This window comes from Metarhizium acridum (genome assembly GCF_019434415.1).
Source record: "Metarhizium acridum strain ARSEF 324 chromosome Unknown scaffold_31, whole genome shotgun sequence".
Lineage (NCBI taxonomy): Eukaryota > Fungi > Ascomycota > Sordariomycetes > Hypocreales > Clavicipitaceae > Metarhizium > Metarhizium acridum.
In genome coordinates, this window is record NW_027094018.1 from 894,839 (window position 1) to 911,701 (window position 16,863).

The 16,863-nt window shown below is 50.4% G+C and overlaps 8 protein-coding genes across 8 annotated transcripts; 5 read left to right on the top strand and 3 right to left on the bottom strand.

The window, feature by feature from the left end:
* Nucleotides 1–2,188: 2,188 nt before the first annotated feature.
* On the bottom strand, nucleotides 2,189–4,045 carry J3458_005088 (uncharacterized protein). The gene is made up of 3 exons (XM_007811813.2): nucleotides 3,474–4,045; nucleotides 3,122–3,423; nucleotides 2,189–3,037 (listed from the first exon to the last, which is right to left on the bottom strand). Exons 1-3 carry the CDS (start codon nucleotides 3,716–3,718, stop codon nucleotides 2,466–2,468), a joined length of 1,119 nt encoding a protein of 372 aa, XP_007810004.2. The 5' UTR covers nucleotides 3,719–4,045; the 3' UTR covers nucleotides 2,189–2,465.
* A 2,018-nt stretch (nucleotides 4,046–6,063) lies between these two features.
* Nucleotides 6,064–6,693, bottom strand: J3458_005089 (uncharacterized protein; the record flags this gene model as incomplete). Its single annotated transcript, XM_066118597.1, has 1 exon — nucleotides 6,064–6,693. The coding sequence occupies one exon, from the start codon at nucleotides 6,691–6,693 to the stop codon at nucleotides 6,064–6,066; it is 630 nt and encodes a 209-aa protein (XP_065976117.1).
* Nucleotides 6,694–6,725: 32 nt separating this feature from the next.
* Nucleotides 6,726–7,151, bottom strand: J3458_005090 (uncharacterized protein; the record flags this gene model as incomplete). The annotated part of the gene is made up of 1 exon (XM_066118598.1): nucleotides 6,726–7,151. The coding sequence occupies one exon, from the start codon at nucleotides 7,149–7,151 to the stop codon at nucleotides 6,726–6,728; it is 426 nt and encodes a 141-aa protein (XP_065976118.1).
* A 1,696-nt stretch (nucleotides 7,152–8,847) lies between these two features.
* On the top strand, nucleotides 8,848–9,984 carry J3458_005091 (uncharacterized protein; the record flags this gene model as incomplete). The annotated part of the gene is made up of 1 exon (XM_066118599.1): nucleotides 8,848–9,984. One exon carries the CDS (start codon nucleotides 8,848–8,850, stop codon nucleotides 9,982–9,984), a length of 1,137 nt encoding a protein of 378 aa, XP_065976119.1.
* Nucleotides 9,985–10,216: 232 nt separating this feature from the next.
* Nucleotides 10,217–10,891, top strand: J3458_005092 (uncharacterized protein; the record flags this gene model as incomplete). The annotated part of the gene is made up of 1 exon (XM_007811811.2): nucleotides 10,217–10,891. One exon carries the CDS (start codon nucleotides 10,217–10,219, stop codon nucleotides 10,889–10,891), a length of 675 nt encoding a protein of 224 aa, XP_007810002.2.
* A 1,651-nt stretch (nucleotides 10,892–12,542) lies between these two features.
* On the top strand, nucleotides 12,543–13,205 carry J3458_005093 (uncharacterized protein; the record flags this gene model as incomplete). The annotated part of the gene is made up of 1 exon (XM_066118600.1): nucleotides 12,543–13,205. One exon carries the CDS (start codon nucleotides 12,543–12,545, stop codon nucleotides 12,813–12,815), a length of 273 nt encoding a protein of 90 aa, XP_065976120.1. The 3' UTR covers nucleotides 12,816–13,205.
* A 349-nt stretch (nucleotides 13,206–13,554) lies between these two features.
* On the top strand, nucleotides 13,555–13,949 carry J3458_005094 (uncharacterized protein; the record flags this gene model as incomplete). Its single annotated transcript, XM_066118601.1, has 2 exons — nucleotides 13,555–13,641; nucleotides 13,716–13,949. 2 exons carry the CDS (start codon nucleotides 13,555–13,557, stop codon nucleotides 13,947–13,949), a joined length of 321 nt encoding a protein of 106 aa, XP_065976121.1.
* A 1,219-nt stretch (nucleotides 13,950–15,168) lies between these two features.
* Nucleotides 15,169–16,299, top strand: J3458_005095 (uncharacterized protein; the record flags this gene model as incomplete). The annotated part of the gene is made up of 2 exons (XM_066118602.1): nucleotides 15,169–15,384; nucleotides 15,430–16,299. 2 exons carry the CDS (start codon nucleotides 15,169–15,171, stop codon nucleotides 16,297–16,299), a joined length of 1,086 nt encoding a protein of 361 aa, XP_065976122.1.
* Nucleotides 16,300–16,863: the final 564 nt, after the last annotated feature.

Genomic DNA, 16,863 nt, shown 5'->3' on the forward strand with positions numbered 1-16,863 from the left:
TGGCGACTTCTTCCAGCTTCCACCCGTGCTACAGAAGCCGCTCTATTACGATAAAGAGGTGCAGGGAGTGGAGATCAAAGGCAGGAACGCATATAGACGCTTCGATAAATCAGTCTTCTTGAAGGTTGTCCAACGGCAACGGGGCGACGATCAGAAGGCGTTTCGCACAGCTCTCGAGGAATTGCGGCTCCTCCAACTGTCAGTCGAGTCCTGGAAACTCCTTTCCGGTCGAGTACAGGCGAAGCTAGATGATCTGGAGGTCGCCAGGTTCGCCAACGCCTTGCGAGTATACGCCACGAAAGATAGGGTGAACGAATATAACCACTACCACCTCGACCGCCTCGGCCGGCCAGTCATTCAGGTCAAGGCTAAGAATGTCGGCCTTGGCGCGGCTGCGGCGCCTGATGACAAGGCGGGCAACCTTGCGAAGCAGATCCCTATATGCATTGGCGCCCGTCTGATGCTGACATCTAACCTTTGGCAGCCAGTTGGTCTCTGCAACGGCGCTCGCGGTACCGTTTACGATATCGGCTGGGCACCGGGGGCTGACCCAGTCCAAGACCCTCCCTGTGTTATCATGATGGAGTTTGACAAGTACAGTGGACCTGTGTTCCTGACCACCGCTGATGGCAGAAAGATTGTCCCGATTCTCCCAGTAGACAGGGACTTCCTCATCGGAAGCACTCTCTGCACTCGCACGCAGTTTCCCCTGATCGTATGCTACGCCATTACGGTTCACAAGTCGCAGAGCATCACTGAAGATGTCATCGTGACAGATCTCTCCTGTCGGGACTTTCAGACTGGTTTAAGCTACGTAGCTGTCTCTCGCGTAAAAACGCTCCAGGGCTTGATGCTGGATGCGCCCTTTGATCGTGGTCACCTGTTTTACGAGTCTCCACCAGAGGGTATGAAGATGAAGATGAGGGATGAGCGGCATAGAAGACGACAGGTCCTTACACGGAATCCATATAGGTCAGACCACGGCTCTGCATAACTAGATAGCTAGCTAAATGTAATGGCTTAATAGTTGCTTGGCCCAAGGACTCCCAGCCTTCGGATGATCGTACCCCTTGCACCCACAGCTCTAACGTGCAAGGGGTGGCGTAGTATTTTATACTACACCTAGGGATGATAGTTTATAGCAAGGAAATCAAAAGTCAGCTCGAGCCAATTGAGCGTAGCCCCAGACGCTGGTTATTACCTTCACACCGGCCTTTGGGAGTACTCATCGTCATGCCGAAACTGTAGGCTTATTAGAACAAAGCCTAGACGGTCAAGGTTAAGGTGCTAGATCTTTAGCGGGCAAAAGTCGAGCGGCCACAAGCCGTATTCTTTGAATGCTCTGAGTCTCAGCCCATGGTGAGAAGCTCGAGTAGGCCATTCGAAAGCCCGACTGCTACTACAATTCTACAACTTGCGCGATGGTCTGTTCGTATCGGTTTAGGCTTCGGTACACTCTTCCCGCGGTATAAGTGCACTTTGCGGCATTCATCTGACAATGAGGGCTTGATTGTGCAATATTAGTAGAGCATCACAACCTCAGTAATCGTATTTCTAGGATAACTAATCGCAGTACTTGCTAGGTAATAAGGGCTCGTTCGTATAATATTGCCGTGAGTCTAGCACTCATATCATATCAAGACAAAAAAGGGAACGGGACCCAGCGGTCCCAGTCTCATCACCAGTTTCCTCCTAAATGGGTTACGTATTATTGCCCCTCATTTCGCTCAGTAATGTGACCGAGTGTGACCAAGTCTACTTTCCCCCCTAACAGGTCTCTCAGATGCGGCAGAGTTCCAAAAGGCGTAGCTGAGTCAATGGGGACGCTTCTCCAGCCTAGATGACGCTCAAAGCGGTCTAGAGAACGTACAGTGAGGGGCAAAAAGTATTGACTAGGTCAGTTACCTGGCTATAGCGGTCTACACTATAGTATGCTATAGTATATTGGCGTATACTTGTCGACGGGCAAATATATTCCGTCACATACTATAGCATATTGGCGCTAGTCATGGCGAAATAAAGTGTGCCGGGAACCGTGTGAGAAAACAGCAAAAAGTAATCACTTGAAACTGTTAGTGGGACAAGGTCGTGGACGATAACTTCGTGGCAACTGGAAGCTCAGAGCCACGCAGCTCGGTGAGCGAGGCATCGACATCACATCTCATGGCACAAATCGCATCCTTTAATGGAGGGCTATATTTTCATGGCCTCAACTCTAGCAAATTCCAGGGTATTGAGCTAGTCGCCTTACATCTTTACCTCTGTAACCTTCCGCCCGAATTCCTGATCCCCCTCGTCAGTTCCAAGTAAAGTAGCTCTCACAAGACAAGCACGGTTGCATACTCGGTTATACAAGGCGAACCCGTTGGAAAGGATAGGTAGCTAAATAATTTTACCAACGTAATGTCCCGCATGCACTTCTCTCTCGCCGTGCCGACGGAACATTTTCAACCATCATGGCCTACCTAGGTTTGGGGACTGACAGGTATAAACACCGAGTTGAATGTCTTGGAATTGTTACTGACAATTCCCTTTGAACTCTCAAGATACGGCACAAACCGAAACACGGGCTGTTTGCCCGCCTCGCTCTCCTCAAGCGGTATTAGTTTAAACAAAATCGCACTCGTGTCTTTGTTCGTGCTGGTAGAAAAGTCAATGTTCCATCCCTGCTGATACATCTTGCTGTACCGGAGCCGCTTGTTGCCTTTATTTTCCCAAGCAGACAAGAATCGCATCGCCCCCAGGGGCTGTGAGTCCTGCTGGAGGGCAAAGTTCCAAGCCTCCGTCTTGTTGTTCTGTATGGGCTTCTTGCCGCTACCGAGGCAAGGAATGTAAAAGCTATTCATGACGAGATAGTAGTCACTCTTGTCCTTTTGCTGCCACCTTTGCCACTGGTTGCCGTTCTGATTACCGACATTGTCGAGGCTGGGTTTCAGGAAGCGAAGGCCGGGCGGGTAGAGAGTATTGTATAGCGTGTCGGCAATGGTGTTTACACGATCCTCGCATTCTTTGCGAAGACGTTCCGCATCCGTCTCGGCTGTTCAAAAGTAAATCCCAAGAAGATTAGTCGGGCGTAACAAGACGCGGGTGGTGAAGAGGGACGAAGGGCATTGCGGCTTACAGTAGGATGTAAATAGGCTCAGCACGAGACCTTGGCGCAGAAGATAGGCAATCGGTCCCAAGTTGTCGTCCATTTCCTTCACGTAATCAGCCATAAAGTAGTAGAGGTTTCTGTCGTCCTTGAGCTTAGGGAACGCCTGTCCGTGCCAGACGTAGATTGCGCCGGCGCCCTGCCCAGGCAGCCCAATGATAGCATTGTAGATGGAAAAGGTACTGTAGCGGACGCCGAGGTTCTCGTTTCGAAGAGCCGAAAGAAGCTCAGCGTAGGCTGGGTCAGCCTCATCGATGACTCCGCCGTTTAAACTAGACAATATTAGCAGTGTCCATTGTCAACGCGGGATAGAGTAACAGACGTCTTGAAATCATCCATGATCTCATCCATGCGCTTTGACCAGTAAAGAATGCGTCTCATGGCTTCCAGAATCTCAAGCTTGATGGATAAATTCTCAATCTGACGGGCTATTTCATTTTGCCCGGCAATGATGGTGTCGAGGAGTTGAGCGGTTGGTACGGCTTGCTTCCCGGCGATGGCACTCCAGGCCTCTTTCGCTGCGAATTTGGCAACCCATTTGCCAACATTCGCAAGTAGAGACGCCATGTTTGTAGAAGTTAGAAGAGAGTGACTTGAATGTCTGACGGAAATAGCTTTGGCAGTGGAGAGTATGAATGTGACTGTTGGGGATTGCTCTTGTCGTCTTCATGATGAACACCGTGTTTTTATACCCTACCCCACGTCTTATTCATGTCAATATTCAATTTTTCAAGATCTCAGTGAGATCGGTGAAGCCGATCCCGCTTCACCATCCTTGACAGTCCCGTCCCGATGAGCTTTATGCACACCAAACCCCTTTCCGCAGGAATTTTTGAAGACTGGTACGGACATGCCGCCATTCTTTCAACACATCATGCCTATTAGACCTCTTTCCCATTGATTGGCGACATGGGAAGTGGAGGCGGGGTAGGATCAATGGAAGTCAAGAACTCGCTGAGTAGTCTTCGGCCTCGGGGCTTGAGCTTCAGGTGCGGAGTTGCAGATTGGCTGCAAGGTCAGTGCTGCATGGATTTACGAATCGAGAGTTGGCCGCATGTGTATCGACGGATATTGCGCATATGCTCCACCACCCGCGGGTGTGGACGCCATGGCCGCATCCCGCATAGTATATACAGATGCATGAGTGAGCATTCTATAATAGTTTCCTATAGGAAGTGGCTTTTGTACGCTAAGATGAGGTATCTTACTTGTAGTTCTAAAGCGCAACAGGTAAACATAGGAAATCACCAATAAAGCAAGAGGCTTAAAGTGATAAAAAAAAACACAAGTTGTGCGACACCAAGGGGAAATATACATTCGAATTTAATTTGAAACTTTGACGAGTTAGTATAACAGAATTGAGATGAGAATTAGAATGTACAGCCTAATAACTAGCTATGAGCTAAAACGACACACTTCCGAAGGAAAATATTAGGGGTATTCGGCCGTGTTTTGGCTCCATGCCTCAACGGCGAAACCCAATACCTAACATGACAGGCACATATGCTACTGGCCTGTCGAGGTAGCTCTTACAACTCACAAGTCTCTCCATCACTCAAATTTCCCTCTGGTTGACCAACACCTACCAAGATATCTCATTCAACTCAACTATACTAATATGCCTTTGATCGATTCTTTCCACTGCCATCCCTTACTCTCCATTGCCTATCGCGGGCCTTCCAGGGTGGTTGGAAGATACGAATTTATTGATTGCGTTTCCATTAGCTGCCGATAGGCTAATAGATGTGTACTGCGGCTCAAGATCCAGCATAACGATGCTTGTTGTAATGAGTCCGTCGTATGATCCCTTCCTCCCGTAATGGCAGCATGGAGAACTTCGCTGTTTCCAACATTGAAGACGTGGCCACTACACCGGTATGGGCTCGCGCTACATCTTAAGAAAAGACAGCAGTGACTGCAATTCTCTATTGTGACCACCATCACGAAAGTCATGCACAATTTCCTGTTCGCGACCTTACAGGCAATTTATGTGAGACTGCTGTCCCATGCATCTCAATCACGCAGCAGCTTGTGAATGCGGCAAAGCCCTCATTATGCCTGGGTGAGTACTTTGACGTTCCATAGGATTGAACAGCCAGGTGGTGCGCGATGTCTTGTTAGTTTCTGGCGAGAAATGTGCGGGTTCGCGCGGCTAGATGAATAAACAAATATCCATACTCGATACAGACCCCGTGTCAGTTGTCATTGACTTATTCGTGTAGTCGTACGAGTATGAAGAGGAAACCGGCCTATTTCTTCGATATCACCTTCCTGAGTCCAGCCAGACTGGTGGTGAGAACTTTTATTCCTGCAACTGTAACATCCTACACACAGCTGAAGGACGTACAGCGTCAATAGTCCGACAGGAATGCAACGGTGAATCAGGTTGTCGTGGCTCATGCCACGTTCTCTCTGTCTTTGCGGCGATAGCTGATGTCGATGACTCACGCTTTCTCATCGTTGAGACAACAATTGTTCCCGTTACTGGCTATTGCGCAACCTCGTGTGGCAATGCGGTGGGATATCTGCCTAGGTAGGTATCCGGTACGCCATACCTCCCGTGGGGATGATGACGAAGCCTACATGGCAACCAAGCTTGGGAAACGACTGCCACTGTCACTGTGTCCCTTAGTCGACTATTTAGGTGTCATGCCGCAGTCATCTCGTATCTCTGGAGCATTTACTTCGAGGAGGCCCTCACCACATCCCGCCTTTCGCCGAGAAAGAAATATCTACATGTTAAATTGGCCGGTTCCATGTAGAGTCCCATCTCCTTGGTGTTTTGCCTGGGGAAACGAGAGGCCACACAAATTGTGGGCATGCTATAGGGATAAGAATTACATTTCTATTAAAGCTCAGGGAGATGGTTGAACTCAGCGTTTGACTTTGTTCCAGGAGCTCTCACTTGGCTTTTACAGTGGCATTTTTGCAACCCCAATAACCTTGTTAAATCTCGCCGTCCGATTTGTGCATGACCAAGACTTACGAGGCACCGAAGCAAGCACCTTTGGATACCGGGCCTGTCTATGACCGCCCTTGCTTTGACGGACTTGGACAAGACCGAAGAAAGTACTTGATATGAATTGAAACTGGCACGGATTGGATCGCGCTAAGGAGATCCCAGACACCCTGCATTCTTGTGCCGCCAATTGTGTGAGGACGCTCGCTTGCGGCATCCTATCTTCCATGCTGTCTCGGAAAGTAATCCCATCTCTCGCATAAGTCCGCCGGAAAAGGTCGTTAATATCCAGTAGCACCTCAACAGGACAGAGCGCTTTGTGCCAGTGTCCCCATTGCTGAATTGTTTGGAAGGCAACCGGCCGGTCCGAGTTTCTCGTCGTGATGAACTGATAGAGATAGGCCACAGCATCGGAAGCATCGTAGGGACGGCCCGTGCCTTGTGTGATGCGGCTGACCTTTTTGACGAATGAGTAGTTCCAAGGAGCGGCGACAACTTTCAGGCCTGGGGCGCGGAATACAACACAGTTCTGAGTGATGGAGTCTTCTACGAGGCTGTCGATGTTCTCAACTACACCAGGCATTCTGGCGGTTGTATTGTTTAGCCAGTCTTGGCTCATAGGAACGGAACTTCTTTCAACCGCGACTCGTCCGGCCTCTCGGAGGTTGGTGAGATGTGGCTCGGATAACTGACGACAAAAGAATCCACGTCGTGAGTGGTTTTGCGCGACCGGAGTAGAATTGTGTTCACTGCGCCGCCAACTGCAACTAGCACCATATTTTCACGATAATGCAAAAATTCCGCCACACTTCCCAATGCTGCCAGAAGAACCTGGTCCGTCACTTCATGTTGAGCATATTCCCTTCTCAATCCATGCTCGTCCCGCTCTGGAGCAGGGACTTGGCCTGGCGGTGTTACTGGTCCACTAATGCTCATGCTCTGCAAAGGAATATCTTGCCTCTTAGTTCCACCGCCTCTCTGTTGTCTTTGCCGTCGTGGAACCGGTCCGGGATCATCATCCCTTGCTGGTCCGGAACACATGAAGTGACGAAGAATACTACGTCAGCGATAAAGGAAAAAAAAATTCAGCCTCTTGGCGTAGAAAGAATTTACTACCCGTCTTGGATATGAAACATATTATGCTCTTCTTTAGCAGTAAGAGAATAGGAGCTCGTTCGACTTTTGTAGTCGGGAGGACCAACGGTAAGCGCCATGGAGCAGTTCACGGATTCAAAACTACCCGGGCCGCGGCACAATTGACCAGCGCCAAATTTTTCTGAGCATCAGCCATCAGCCAAGCATTCTGTTTTTGACTGGAAAAGAAGAGATGAGAAGGAGTTTCAGAATCCATCCAACCTTCCTCATTGAGGTTTGAGAGGTTTGAAATATGATTATTCCAGTAGCTTGAAAATGCAGGGCTAATCGAGGCTGTTGCAGCTACGAAATCCAGGGTTGGTCGAAGCCCTTTCGCATCAGGCAGGTCGATTTGACGAGCTTCCGCTAGCACCTTCTGCCAGCTTGTGATCCAAGCCTCGATTTTCGTACGATTAGCGCTGCATTTTCAAGCTACTGGAATAATCATATTTCAAACCTCTCAAACCTCAATGAGGAAGGTTGGATGGACAAGGTCCCAGACGGCTTTCGGATTAGTGACCTGTATGAACAGCATTACCGGCGTCAAAAAGCCACGGAAGGCAAGGGCGGTTTTTCGCCCTCCACCTTCCAAGGAAGCCCATCATCATCAGAGACCCCAAATTCATCGCAGGCACCTAGCCAACCTAAAAACAGTCAGCAAAAAAGGACAATTCCACTCTTCAATCTGCTTCCATAGCTGTCAACGTGATAGTCAGCTATGGAAGCAGATTGAAGAGTGGAATTGTCCTTGGGATTGAAGCTATCTAGGTACGGAAAACAGGTCCTTATTTATAGATATCAAGGCCGTCTAACAGGTCACCTAGAAAGTCATCAATTTGAGGGGTTCTACGGTATCCAGCTATTGAAGGTCCGGCTTCAATGGGGTGGTGGCGCGAGCCTTCTTTTGAGGCTTTTCGTACAATCGGAAAGCAGCTATTTGAGGCGTTTTGGGGCTTATCGGGGTCCCCGATGAATAGCAGCCTTTTTCCATTGAAAGGGGCCTTTGGCGTTGACACACCCCCGCAGATTGGGTTGATAGCTAGCTGTTGAAGCTGTTGTTGAAGCTGTTGATAGCTATCAGGGCAAGCTGGATTAGTTGATTTGGGCCCTTTCGATGATGCTGACGATGTTAACGAGCCCTAGTTGCTTGACGAAGCGGTCAAATCGTTGGCCTGTCAGGATCTTCGTCAATCCATCAGCTAGATTATCAGCGCTTTGGACGAATTTGATGTCAAAGGTCCCTTGTTGATAGGCTTGTCAAATCCAGCTATTGTGAATATCAACATGACGAAGGGCGGTCTTGAGCCTTGGAAGATTGCTGTTGATGAGCCGGATCGTCTGTAAATTATCACATTGTATCGTGGGCTTTGGATGATCTAGCTGAAGGTCTAGCTGTTGGAAAAGCCTAGATATTGCGATAGTCTCTTTAGCTGTGTGTGTAAAAGCTAATAATTCGGCTTCGGTAGACGATGTTGTGACTGTATCTTGCTTGCTAGCTGTCCAACTGATAGGTCCATTGAATAGTCGAATTATTGAGCCTTGTGACGACTTTCGGGTCCGTTGGTCGTCTGCAAAGGCTGTTGGTTCCAAATTCTTTACGTGTATGCCCTCTGGTTGCGAAGCGCCAGTTAAGCGCCAGTTAAGCGCCGCTGGACCCACCCAGTCAACCAGCCGAGAGCCAGCAGCTCATATTTGGGAAACAAGCAGCTCTCGCGTGCAGGGTCGTGTTTCAAACGTCTCTGGCAACAATGCTATGGCAGCCTCCATTACGCAGGCCCGCGCGATAAGCAGGCCATTTGTTGGCTCTGCCGAGAAGCAAAGCCTGACAGAACGGCTCGCAACTAGCCTGCATCATGCCATCCGGCGGCTTGATGCAGAAAATCGCGGCGGGGCGTCTTCGCCTACTGTCGACCATCCCGTTACCGTGGTATGCATCTCCGACACTCACAACTCGTTTCCCTCATCTCTCCCTCCAGGCGACATCCTCCTCCATGCTGGAGACTTGTCGCGCTTCGGCACGTTCGCAGAGATACAGGCGCAGATCTCGTGGCTTGCCGCACAACCACACTCACACAAGGTCATCATTGCCGGAAACCACGACCTGCTCCTCGACCCAGCCTTCGTTGCCACCCACCCCGACCGAGAGCTGGACCGTTGGCCCGGCCAGCGCAGAAGCGACTTAGCATGGGGGGACGTACACTATCTTGACTGTGCATCAGTGGACCTTGTCATTGAGGGGAAAGGCCGGTCAATCCGTGTGCTCGGCAGCCCGTGGACTCCCCGCTGTGGAAGCTGGGCATTCCAATACGACCAAAATAGAAATGACGAAGATACATGTTATCCATTGGGCACGTCACCAAACGATGTCGATGTCATGTTGGTGCATGGACCGCCTAAGGGCTATCTGGACGATGGCGGTAAAGGATGTGAAAGGCTGCTCACTCAAGTCTGGAGGGCAAGACCCAAACTTGTAGTATGTGGCCACATACACACTGGAAGAGGGGAGGGGCGGCTTAACTTCGATCTGGCTGACAACTTGTACAAGAATGTGATGCTTGGGAAGAGGCGGTGGCTATCTGTACTGTGCTTAGCTGTGTGCCACCTCTGGCACATGGTAATTAGTTTCTTTGGTGTTGCATCGAATCGAGGTGAGGGACGACAAACGCACCTAGTCAATGCTGCTATAGTACGAGGCGGCTGGGATTCTGGTCTCGCAGAACCTATCGTTGTATTAATATAACGTACGGGGTTGAAGGGTCGGATCAATCTAGGGCAAATTGGTCGTCAAGCTGCTAGCGGATCTTAGACCCTGGTTGCCTTAGTAAGCACCTTGAAGGCTGTTTTGGGACCCGCCGACACACAGTTCACCCACAGCAAGGAGTAGCTGTTCCCCCTTCGGACCGATCGTCTCATTTTTTCTCACCACTCCCTCTCAGTCAACATATTACCATGTAACTTAGCTGTTTTGCATAATGGGCTTTTTTTCCATATTTTCCCGGTTGTTCAATCGCCTTGGAAGCTCGCGAACCGGCTCTACGACCATTTCCACTACTCAGGAAGACGATGAGCTGTGGCTTTTCCCCGTGTGGCCACCAATAAATCCCAGGGAGATTCTTCGTCGCCGGGAATACTACAAAGCCCGCATGGAGCATCGCAGATATCGGGCTCCGAAGGGTATATTCGAGGACTCGCCGCTTTACGCCTTGTACCGCCTATATGAGTGGATCATGGTGGACGATGTCATTCACATGCGCAACGAGCTCGAGATGTTCTGGTGGGCGCGCTGGCCGGTATCTAGCATTCCCGATCCTGGCGAACAGGGCGATCCCGAGCGCTACGCGGTGCTGGCGTGCATACCCGCGCTGATCGTAGAAAGCTTCAACGAACGTAATGAACAAGGTCTACGCCGCCAAGAGCCGCACTCAATTCTGTCTCTTGAGGAGCAGCTACAATGGGCCGCAACACCAAAGATTGTTGAAAGTGAACCATCCTGGACGAAGACTGTGCCGCCACTGCAGAAGCTCTTGCATATACCCCATAGCCAGCCTTACACACCTCAATTGACAACGTTAGATGATCCTCAAGCGTGTCCAGCCTTTAAGAAGAGAAACATTTTGGCAATACGGCCTCACATTCATTTTATTTGACTTGATCTGCTCAGGATGTGGAGGATTTAGGGATAATCTCGGCGAGAAGACTGGAGTGGTGTAGTACGAGCATAGATTTTGCATGCTGACTTTGACCGCAACCTCAGCAATCCGTTCTCTCCAATACCGCCTGATCTCAGCAGTTCAGTCGGCTCTCCTGTCTTCACTTGTATTCTCGGCTTGCGGGAGTTGCTTGTAGTTGTACTAGGCGAAGGCCAGCAGGCACACATGAGTCAGCACGTAAACGTTTGAACCAAGTAATTACACGACTGCGAGGACGGTCACATCTTACTTTTTGATCCTTCACACGCACCAGCATTCTTTCACTTCAATCTCTGCACCTAGCATCTCGACGGCTAACTGGACTCTTCCCATACTGACTTCCTGGAGCTCACTATACTGCATGGCCAATGAAACTTGGAGATCACTTTGTCAGGCAATGGCTGGGCCATACCTAATACACCGGACTCTGAGCCATCGCCGGGTCATCGCGCAGGAATCGAACCTACTCCCCGACACTACTGTCTTTCAATAGCAATATGTGTAAATAATCAGGGCGGCCAGATGCCAAGGCACCAACGACGGTTTAGGGCGAAGCCCATGGGTTTTCAACCATGAAGGAATCAGGTTCTCACCTATTAAGAAATCAAGTTTTCACCTACTAAGGAATCAGGTTTTCCCCTATTAAGGAATAATAGCCGTTAAGCTTTCGCTCATCGAATAAGAGAGGGAGTTTTCAATCATCCACTGATCAACAAGTTTGGATAGTGATAAGGGTTCGCTTGGATGGAGGAGCAGGCAACGGCCAGGTACCCGCATGCCTTGGCCCTGGCAATCGGCACCTCCGCTATTATGATTTAATATTGATCATCAGCTGGCGTCTATGGGAGTGGTAATCTCAGATTGAGCTCGCATTCCCAAATTCATGATAAACTCAAGTCACATCAAGCGCACATTCACAAGGCGAGAAAGTTCTCGATGAGCTGGTGGCACAAATGGGTAAAGCTCCGTCATTTTGCAGACGGAAGTTCTTGTTTCGTCACTTCCGTGCATTGCCACACTGAATCATGGAATATGACGATGTACAATTATCCTGTTCTGACGCGAAACACCCCTCTTTTAAACAGTGAAGCACTCTCACTCTTCTAGGGCCACCCAATAGCTAAAGCACATTGAAAGGGAATACATTGTAGCAGTTTAAAGATCGCGCCTAATCCCATGGGTTGTCTAAGTGAACTTCTGCATCTATCTACAGGTATTGCTTGCGATGTGGAAAGGTGGGGAATTAATGGTGTCAGAAATAAACAGGATGAGACGACGAGACCAACAGCAGGCAAGCCATAGCTTGGCGGCATCAGCCCCTAGCCAATCACACACAGGTTAATCATTAAATCAGGTAAAATGGTTCGAGGGCAGGGCACGGTTAAATACAAGACCCCAATGTTTAGTCCCATCCTTATTTTCCCACACACTCCTTCACAACAAAATTCCATTCACACCGCGATCAGTACACAGCGAGGGTTTTGACCACCACTGCCACTCCATCTCAAACTAAATTGAGTCCAGAGTTGTCGTAAGTAAGCGTCACTCGTTTTTGCGCGTTGCCGCTCACGTCGATGGCAACTTCACCGTGATTAACCCATGAAGCAGAATGGCACCTTATCACACGGAATGGGGAGAGTACGTTAAGCCCTTTCGAAAGAATCGGCGTCTGCTTGTCGCCCGTAATATTGACTTCAATGCTACTCGGGCCGAATTCGAAGACAATGTCCGAGCTAAGCTCACCAAGCCCGGCTCCGTCATCTTCCTCTGGCCGCCGGCTCCAGCCCAATACAACAGCTTGAATAAGCATACAGGCTCGAGGATGCTGGGGTTCAACCACCGGCCCGATGCTAGTACGGCTCAGAGTGACCTCGAGAACTAGGAGTTCCGCGGCCGCCGAGTCAGAATCGACCGAGCAAGCATGGTTGCGGCGAGTCTCCGGATCTACTCTTTTTTCTCCTTTATCTCCTGTTGGAGACACTGCTCATTGCAAATGCCAGTATACCACAAGCTTCGCCAACAGACGGGAGGCTGCTCTGCCAAACGTTGCTCCCCCGAACGTTGCTTCCCACAACGCTGCCCCTCCAAACCCCGTTCCTTCCATGGCTCCCGCCGTCCTTGGTCCCGCGACCTCTGCTCCAAGGACTGCTGATGTCGATCTCCCCGAACAGTCCACTTCGGGCCATGGCTCTGCCTCCCGCGTTCAGACAAGGGAGGATAGAGGCAATACGAAGACAAAGACGCGGACCAGAACCAAGAAGATGACGACCACGAGGTGTATCTGGACGACTAAGAACGGCAAACCTCAGTAGGTAGATGGGCGAAAGCCCACTGTCTCCCTATTCCTTAAAAGGTGAAAACCTGATTTCTTCATGGGCGTCAACCCCTGGGCTATCGCCCTAAAGGTCGTTCTGGCAGCCCTACGGGGAGTGGGTTCGATTCCCACGACGATCCTGTGAACGTGTGAAAGTATCGAATGTGGGGATGCGACGGATATCCTTGTTTTTAGTCATAGATTGCATTTAAATATGCATGCCAGTCAGTCGGCCTCCCACTTCATTGCTCGCCGTATATGATCGATTTGGTCTGACTGCGCCAAGTCAACAAGATCTCCTACAGACATGACTCCCCACGGCAAATATCAGGAGCTGTTTGCAAAGACACAATTCAACAATCACGAAGATGACAAGCATAGTGGTCTTATTTGGGTATGTGACCCTTCGGGCATCGTCAAGTGTCCAAGCCGCTCCCTGATCCAGCGGACGATCCTTTCACGGCAAAGGATCCATTCATTGTTCACAAGTGCCTAGGCCGCTTTGTTCCTATAAGACTTCTGGGTGCGACTGCAGAATTGGTTACTTTAAGTACATGGGTCATTCTACTCTTAGTTGATATCTTAACTGACATGGCCTACAGTCCGCATGAATACTCTTCGGGACAACATGTCATCGTTGCATTGTGGAAACGAGATAAGAAGCGTACGGGAATGAAGCCCGGCACCTTACCCAGTGCATAAGCATGTTCTTTTCGCCGCCGATTACAGACTCGCCGCAAGTTTGCATCAACAAACTCCCAGGGGATCACTGCATTGTTATTGCGTAGAGCGGTCGATGGACGGTACACGCAGCCTTGCACAGCGCATTCATCCGCTTGCCTCCCAAGTACATTGTGCATTCCGATGCAGATATAGATGTTAGTAGTGCACAAGACTATGAAGTTGTCAGGCGGTAAGTTTAGGGATGAACATTGTGTGCAAATGGCTGCATGGGCTGGCTCATTCATTTGACGACAATAGGAGGGTTGAGCTCATTGACATGTATGCCTTTATGCTGAAGCATCTTTGAAGCATGCAGCAGGTATCAGCACGTCCGCAGGTATTCATTCTGTTCTCCCTTGGGCAAGGGGCAGAGTTCTATGACAAAATTCCTCATAAGGCGGCTCACCAAGTCCAGCACTCTTCCACGGAAGCCACGTATCAAGCTCGTCAACTCGGGCAGATTCGACTACCGTTGGTCTAGATGCTGACTGACAACTTAGGTACCGCAAGATATTCCAAGAGCCAGTTCACATTTCGCTTGAGCAAGATCGGGTATCTCAGACACGAGTCATGATGTCGATCCAGAGTCTTCCAGAAGAGTTGAGCTTTGGGTGAGCCACATGGCACACACATACCCCTTATCCAAGGACGTTGGTAAGCGCCCCAACCGTGCTCATCATGGGGGTCACACTTCGGAACTCTTCTTCGGAATGCGAACTGATTGGTGGAGGTCTGTAGTGTGCACCGCCCATGTCCGGTCTAGCCGAGGCTCCAGGAACCTCAATTTCCACGGACCGGAAAACCTTAAAAGTGGAGGAAACTTAACAATTAGCAAGATGCTTACGAAAGTTCCTAGGCTCTCGGGCATACCACAATCAACAGAATGCGACGCTCTCCCTTGCGTCAGAGACTAGCGTCTAGTCGCAAGGAAATGGCGCGATTTGGTCCCCTCCCAGATTCCGGCGCTTAGGACCCCAGCGTGATAACTGATTAATAAAAAACAGTACAATGCGCCATTTTGCGCCATATCACGTTGCAATCCTGATCGAGTTAAGAACGTATTAAATGATTCGACGAGCCCTCCTATCTTCTCATTCAGAAAGCAATACAATAGTATAACAAGTTGAATTACTCACAAGCCTAACCCGCAAGTCAACCAGCCATCAACCAACTGCCAACTCGAACAAAGTCCTCCAAAATGGCCTCTTCAAATCTATTCAAGCCGCTATCCATAGGAAACATCACGCTCAAGCACCGTCTCGCACTCGCACCCCTAACCCGCTTCCGCGCCTCCGATGAACACGTCCCGCTGCCCATTGTGACGGACTACTACAAGCAGCGCGGGTCCGTCCCGGGAACTCTGCTCGTCACCGAAGGCACCTTCATCTCCGCCCAGGACGGCGGCTACAACAACGTCCCCGGCATCTGAAACCAGGACCAAATCGACGCCTGGCGAAAGGTCACCGACGCCGTCCACAAAAACGGGAGCTACATCTTTATCCAGCTCTGGTCCCTCGGCCGCGTCGCCGCGCCCGACGTCGCCGCCAAAGAGGGCATCTCCATCCTCGGACCAGACACCATCCCCGCCACCGCGGACTCCCCCAAGCCGCAGAAGCTGAGCATTGCGCAGATTCAGCAGAAGAAGGAGGCGTACGTAGCGGCCGCCAAGAACGCCATCGCCGCCGGCTTCGACGGCGTCGAGCTCCACGGCGCAAACGGGTACCTCATCGACCAGTTCCTGCAGGATGTCTCCAACCAGCGCGACGACGAGTACGGCGGCAGCATCGAGAACCGATCCCGCTTTGCTGTCGAGGTCGCCGCCGCCGTCGCCCAGGCCATTGGGCCCGAGAGGACGGGCATTCGCCTCAGCCCCTGGAGCACGTTCAACAGCATGAAGATGGCCGACCCGGTCCCGCAGTTCTCAGACGTCATTGCGAGGCTGGACCGCCTGAACCTCGCCTATCTGCATCTGGTGGAGCCTCGAATCTCGGGCAATGTCGATGCTGAGGCCAGCAGCGCCGAGAGCCTGGAGTTTGCGTACAAGCTGTGGAGGGGCCCGCTTCTCGTCGCCGGCGGCTTCAAGCCAGAGACTGCGAGGCGCTTGGTCGATGAGCAGCACCCCGACAGGAAGATTGTCGTCGTGTTTGGCAGGCGCTTCATCTCGACGCCGGATTTGCCGTACAGGGTGCAGAACGGGCTCCAGCTTGCCGAGTATAACAGGGATACGTTCTACAATGCGAAGGATCCGGTCGGCTACACGGACTATTCTTTTAGTCAGGAGTTTCTCAATAGCAAGGAGGGACAGGCCGTATCGGTTGCGTCTGCTTAAGGTGGTGGGCATCCGTAGAAGGAGCTTGTTTATCTTATATATTTTTTCGGGCGTTTCGGCATACAGAGAGCACATATAGACAGCAGCATTAGAGAAATATCAATTCTTTGTTTTTCAATAAGGCATAACAGAAAGTTGCCGCGACCTATTTGATGTGATGGTTTCCATTGCTCAGGGAGTCTTCCTTTCAGCCATGTTTCGCAAAACACTGCGTCCTGGTTCAGTGACGAGGCCTTGATACAGTTGCAAACGATACTTATGTCATCAATCGTACTCTCCCCATACACGCCAGCTCTGTCTTCCAACTTTGTAGTTTCACCTCTATCATAATTGCTGTTGACAGCATGCAGGTGCAAGAATACACACAATGCTGAGACACTCTTAGAGTTGCGAGCCAACTGAGCCCCGTCCCAAAATATAGTGACGACTTGACTCCTCAAAGCCGCAATTCCGCGGGATGTATTTACTTACATACTCATGACACGTCCCAATGCAATTGGTTCAATTCCGCCGTCATGCCCGTTCGTCCGGAAACATCACCCTCAGGTCGACAGGGGTCCAACA

Coding starts and splice junctions, on each gene's coding strand:
- J3458_005088 (XM_007811813.2), bottom strand. CDS start 3,718: ATGGCGTCTCTACTTGCGAATGTTGGCAAATGGGTTGCCAAATTCGCA. Junction 3,424..3,473: donor ATCATGGATGATTTCAAGAC/GTCTGTTACTCT, acceptor AATATTGTCTAG/TTTAAACGGCGGAGTCATCG. Junction 3,038..3,121: donor GAGCCTATTTACATCCTACT/GTAAGCCGCAAT, acceptor ACTTTTGAACAG/CCGAGACGGATGCGGAACGT.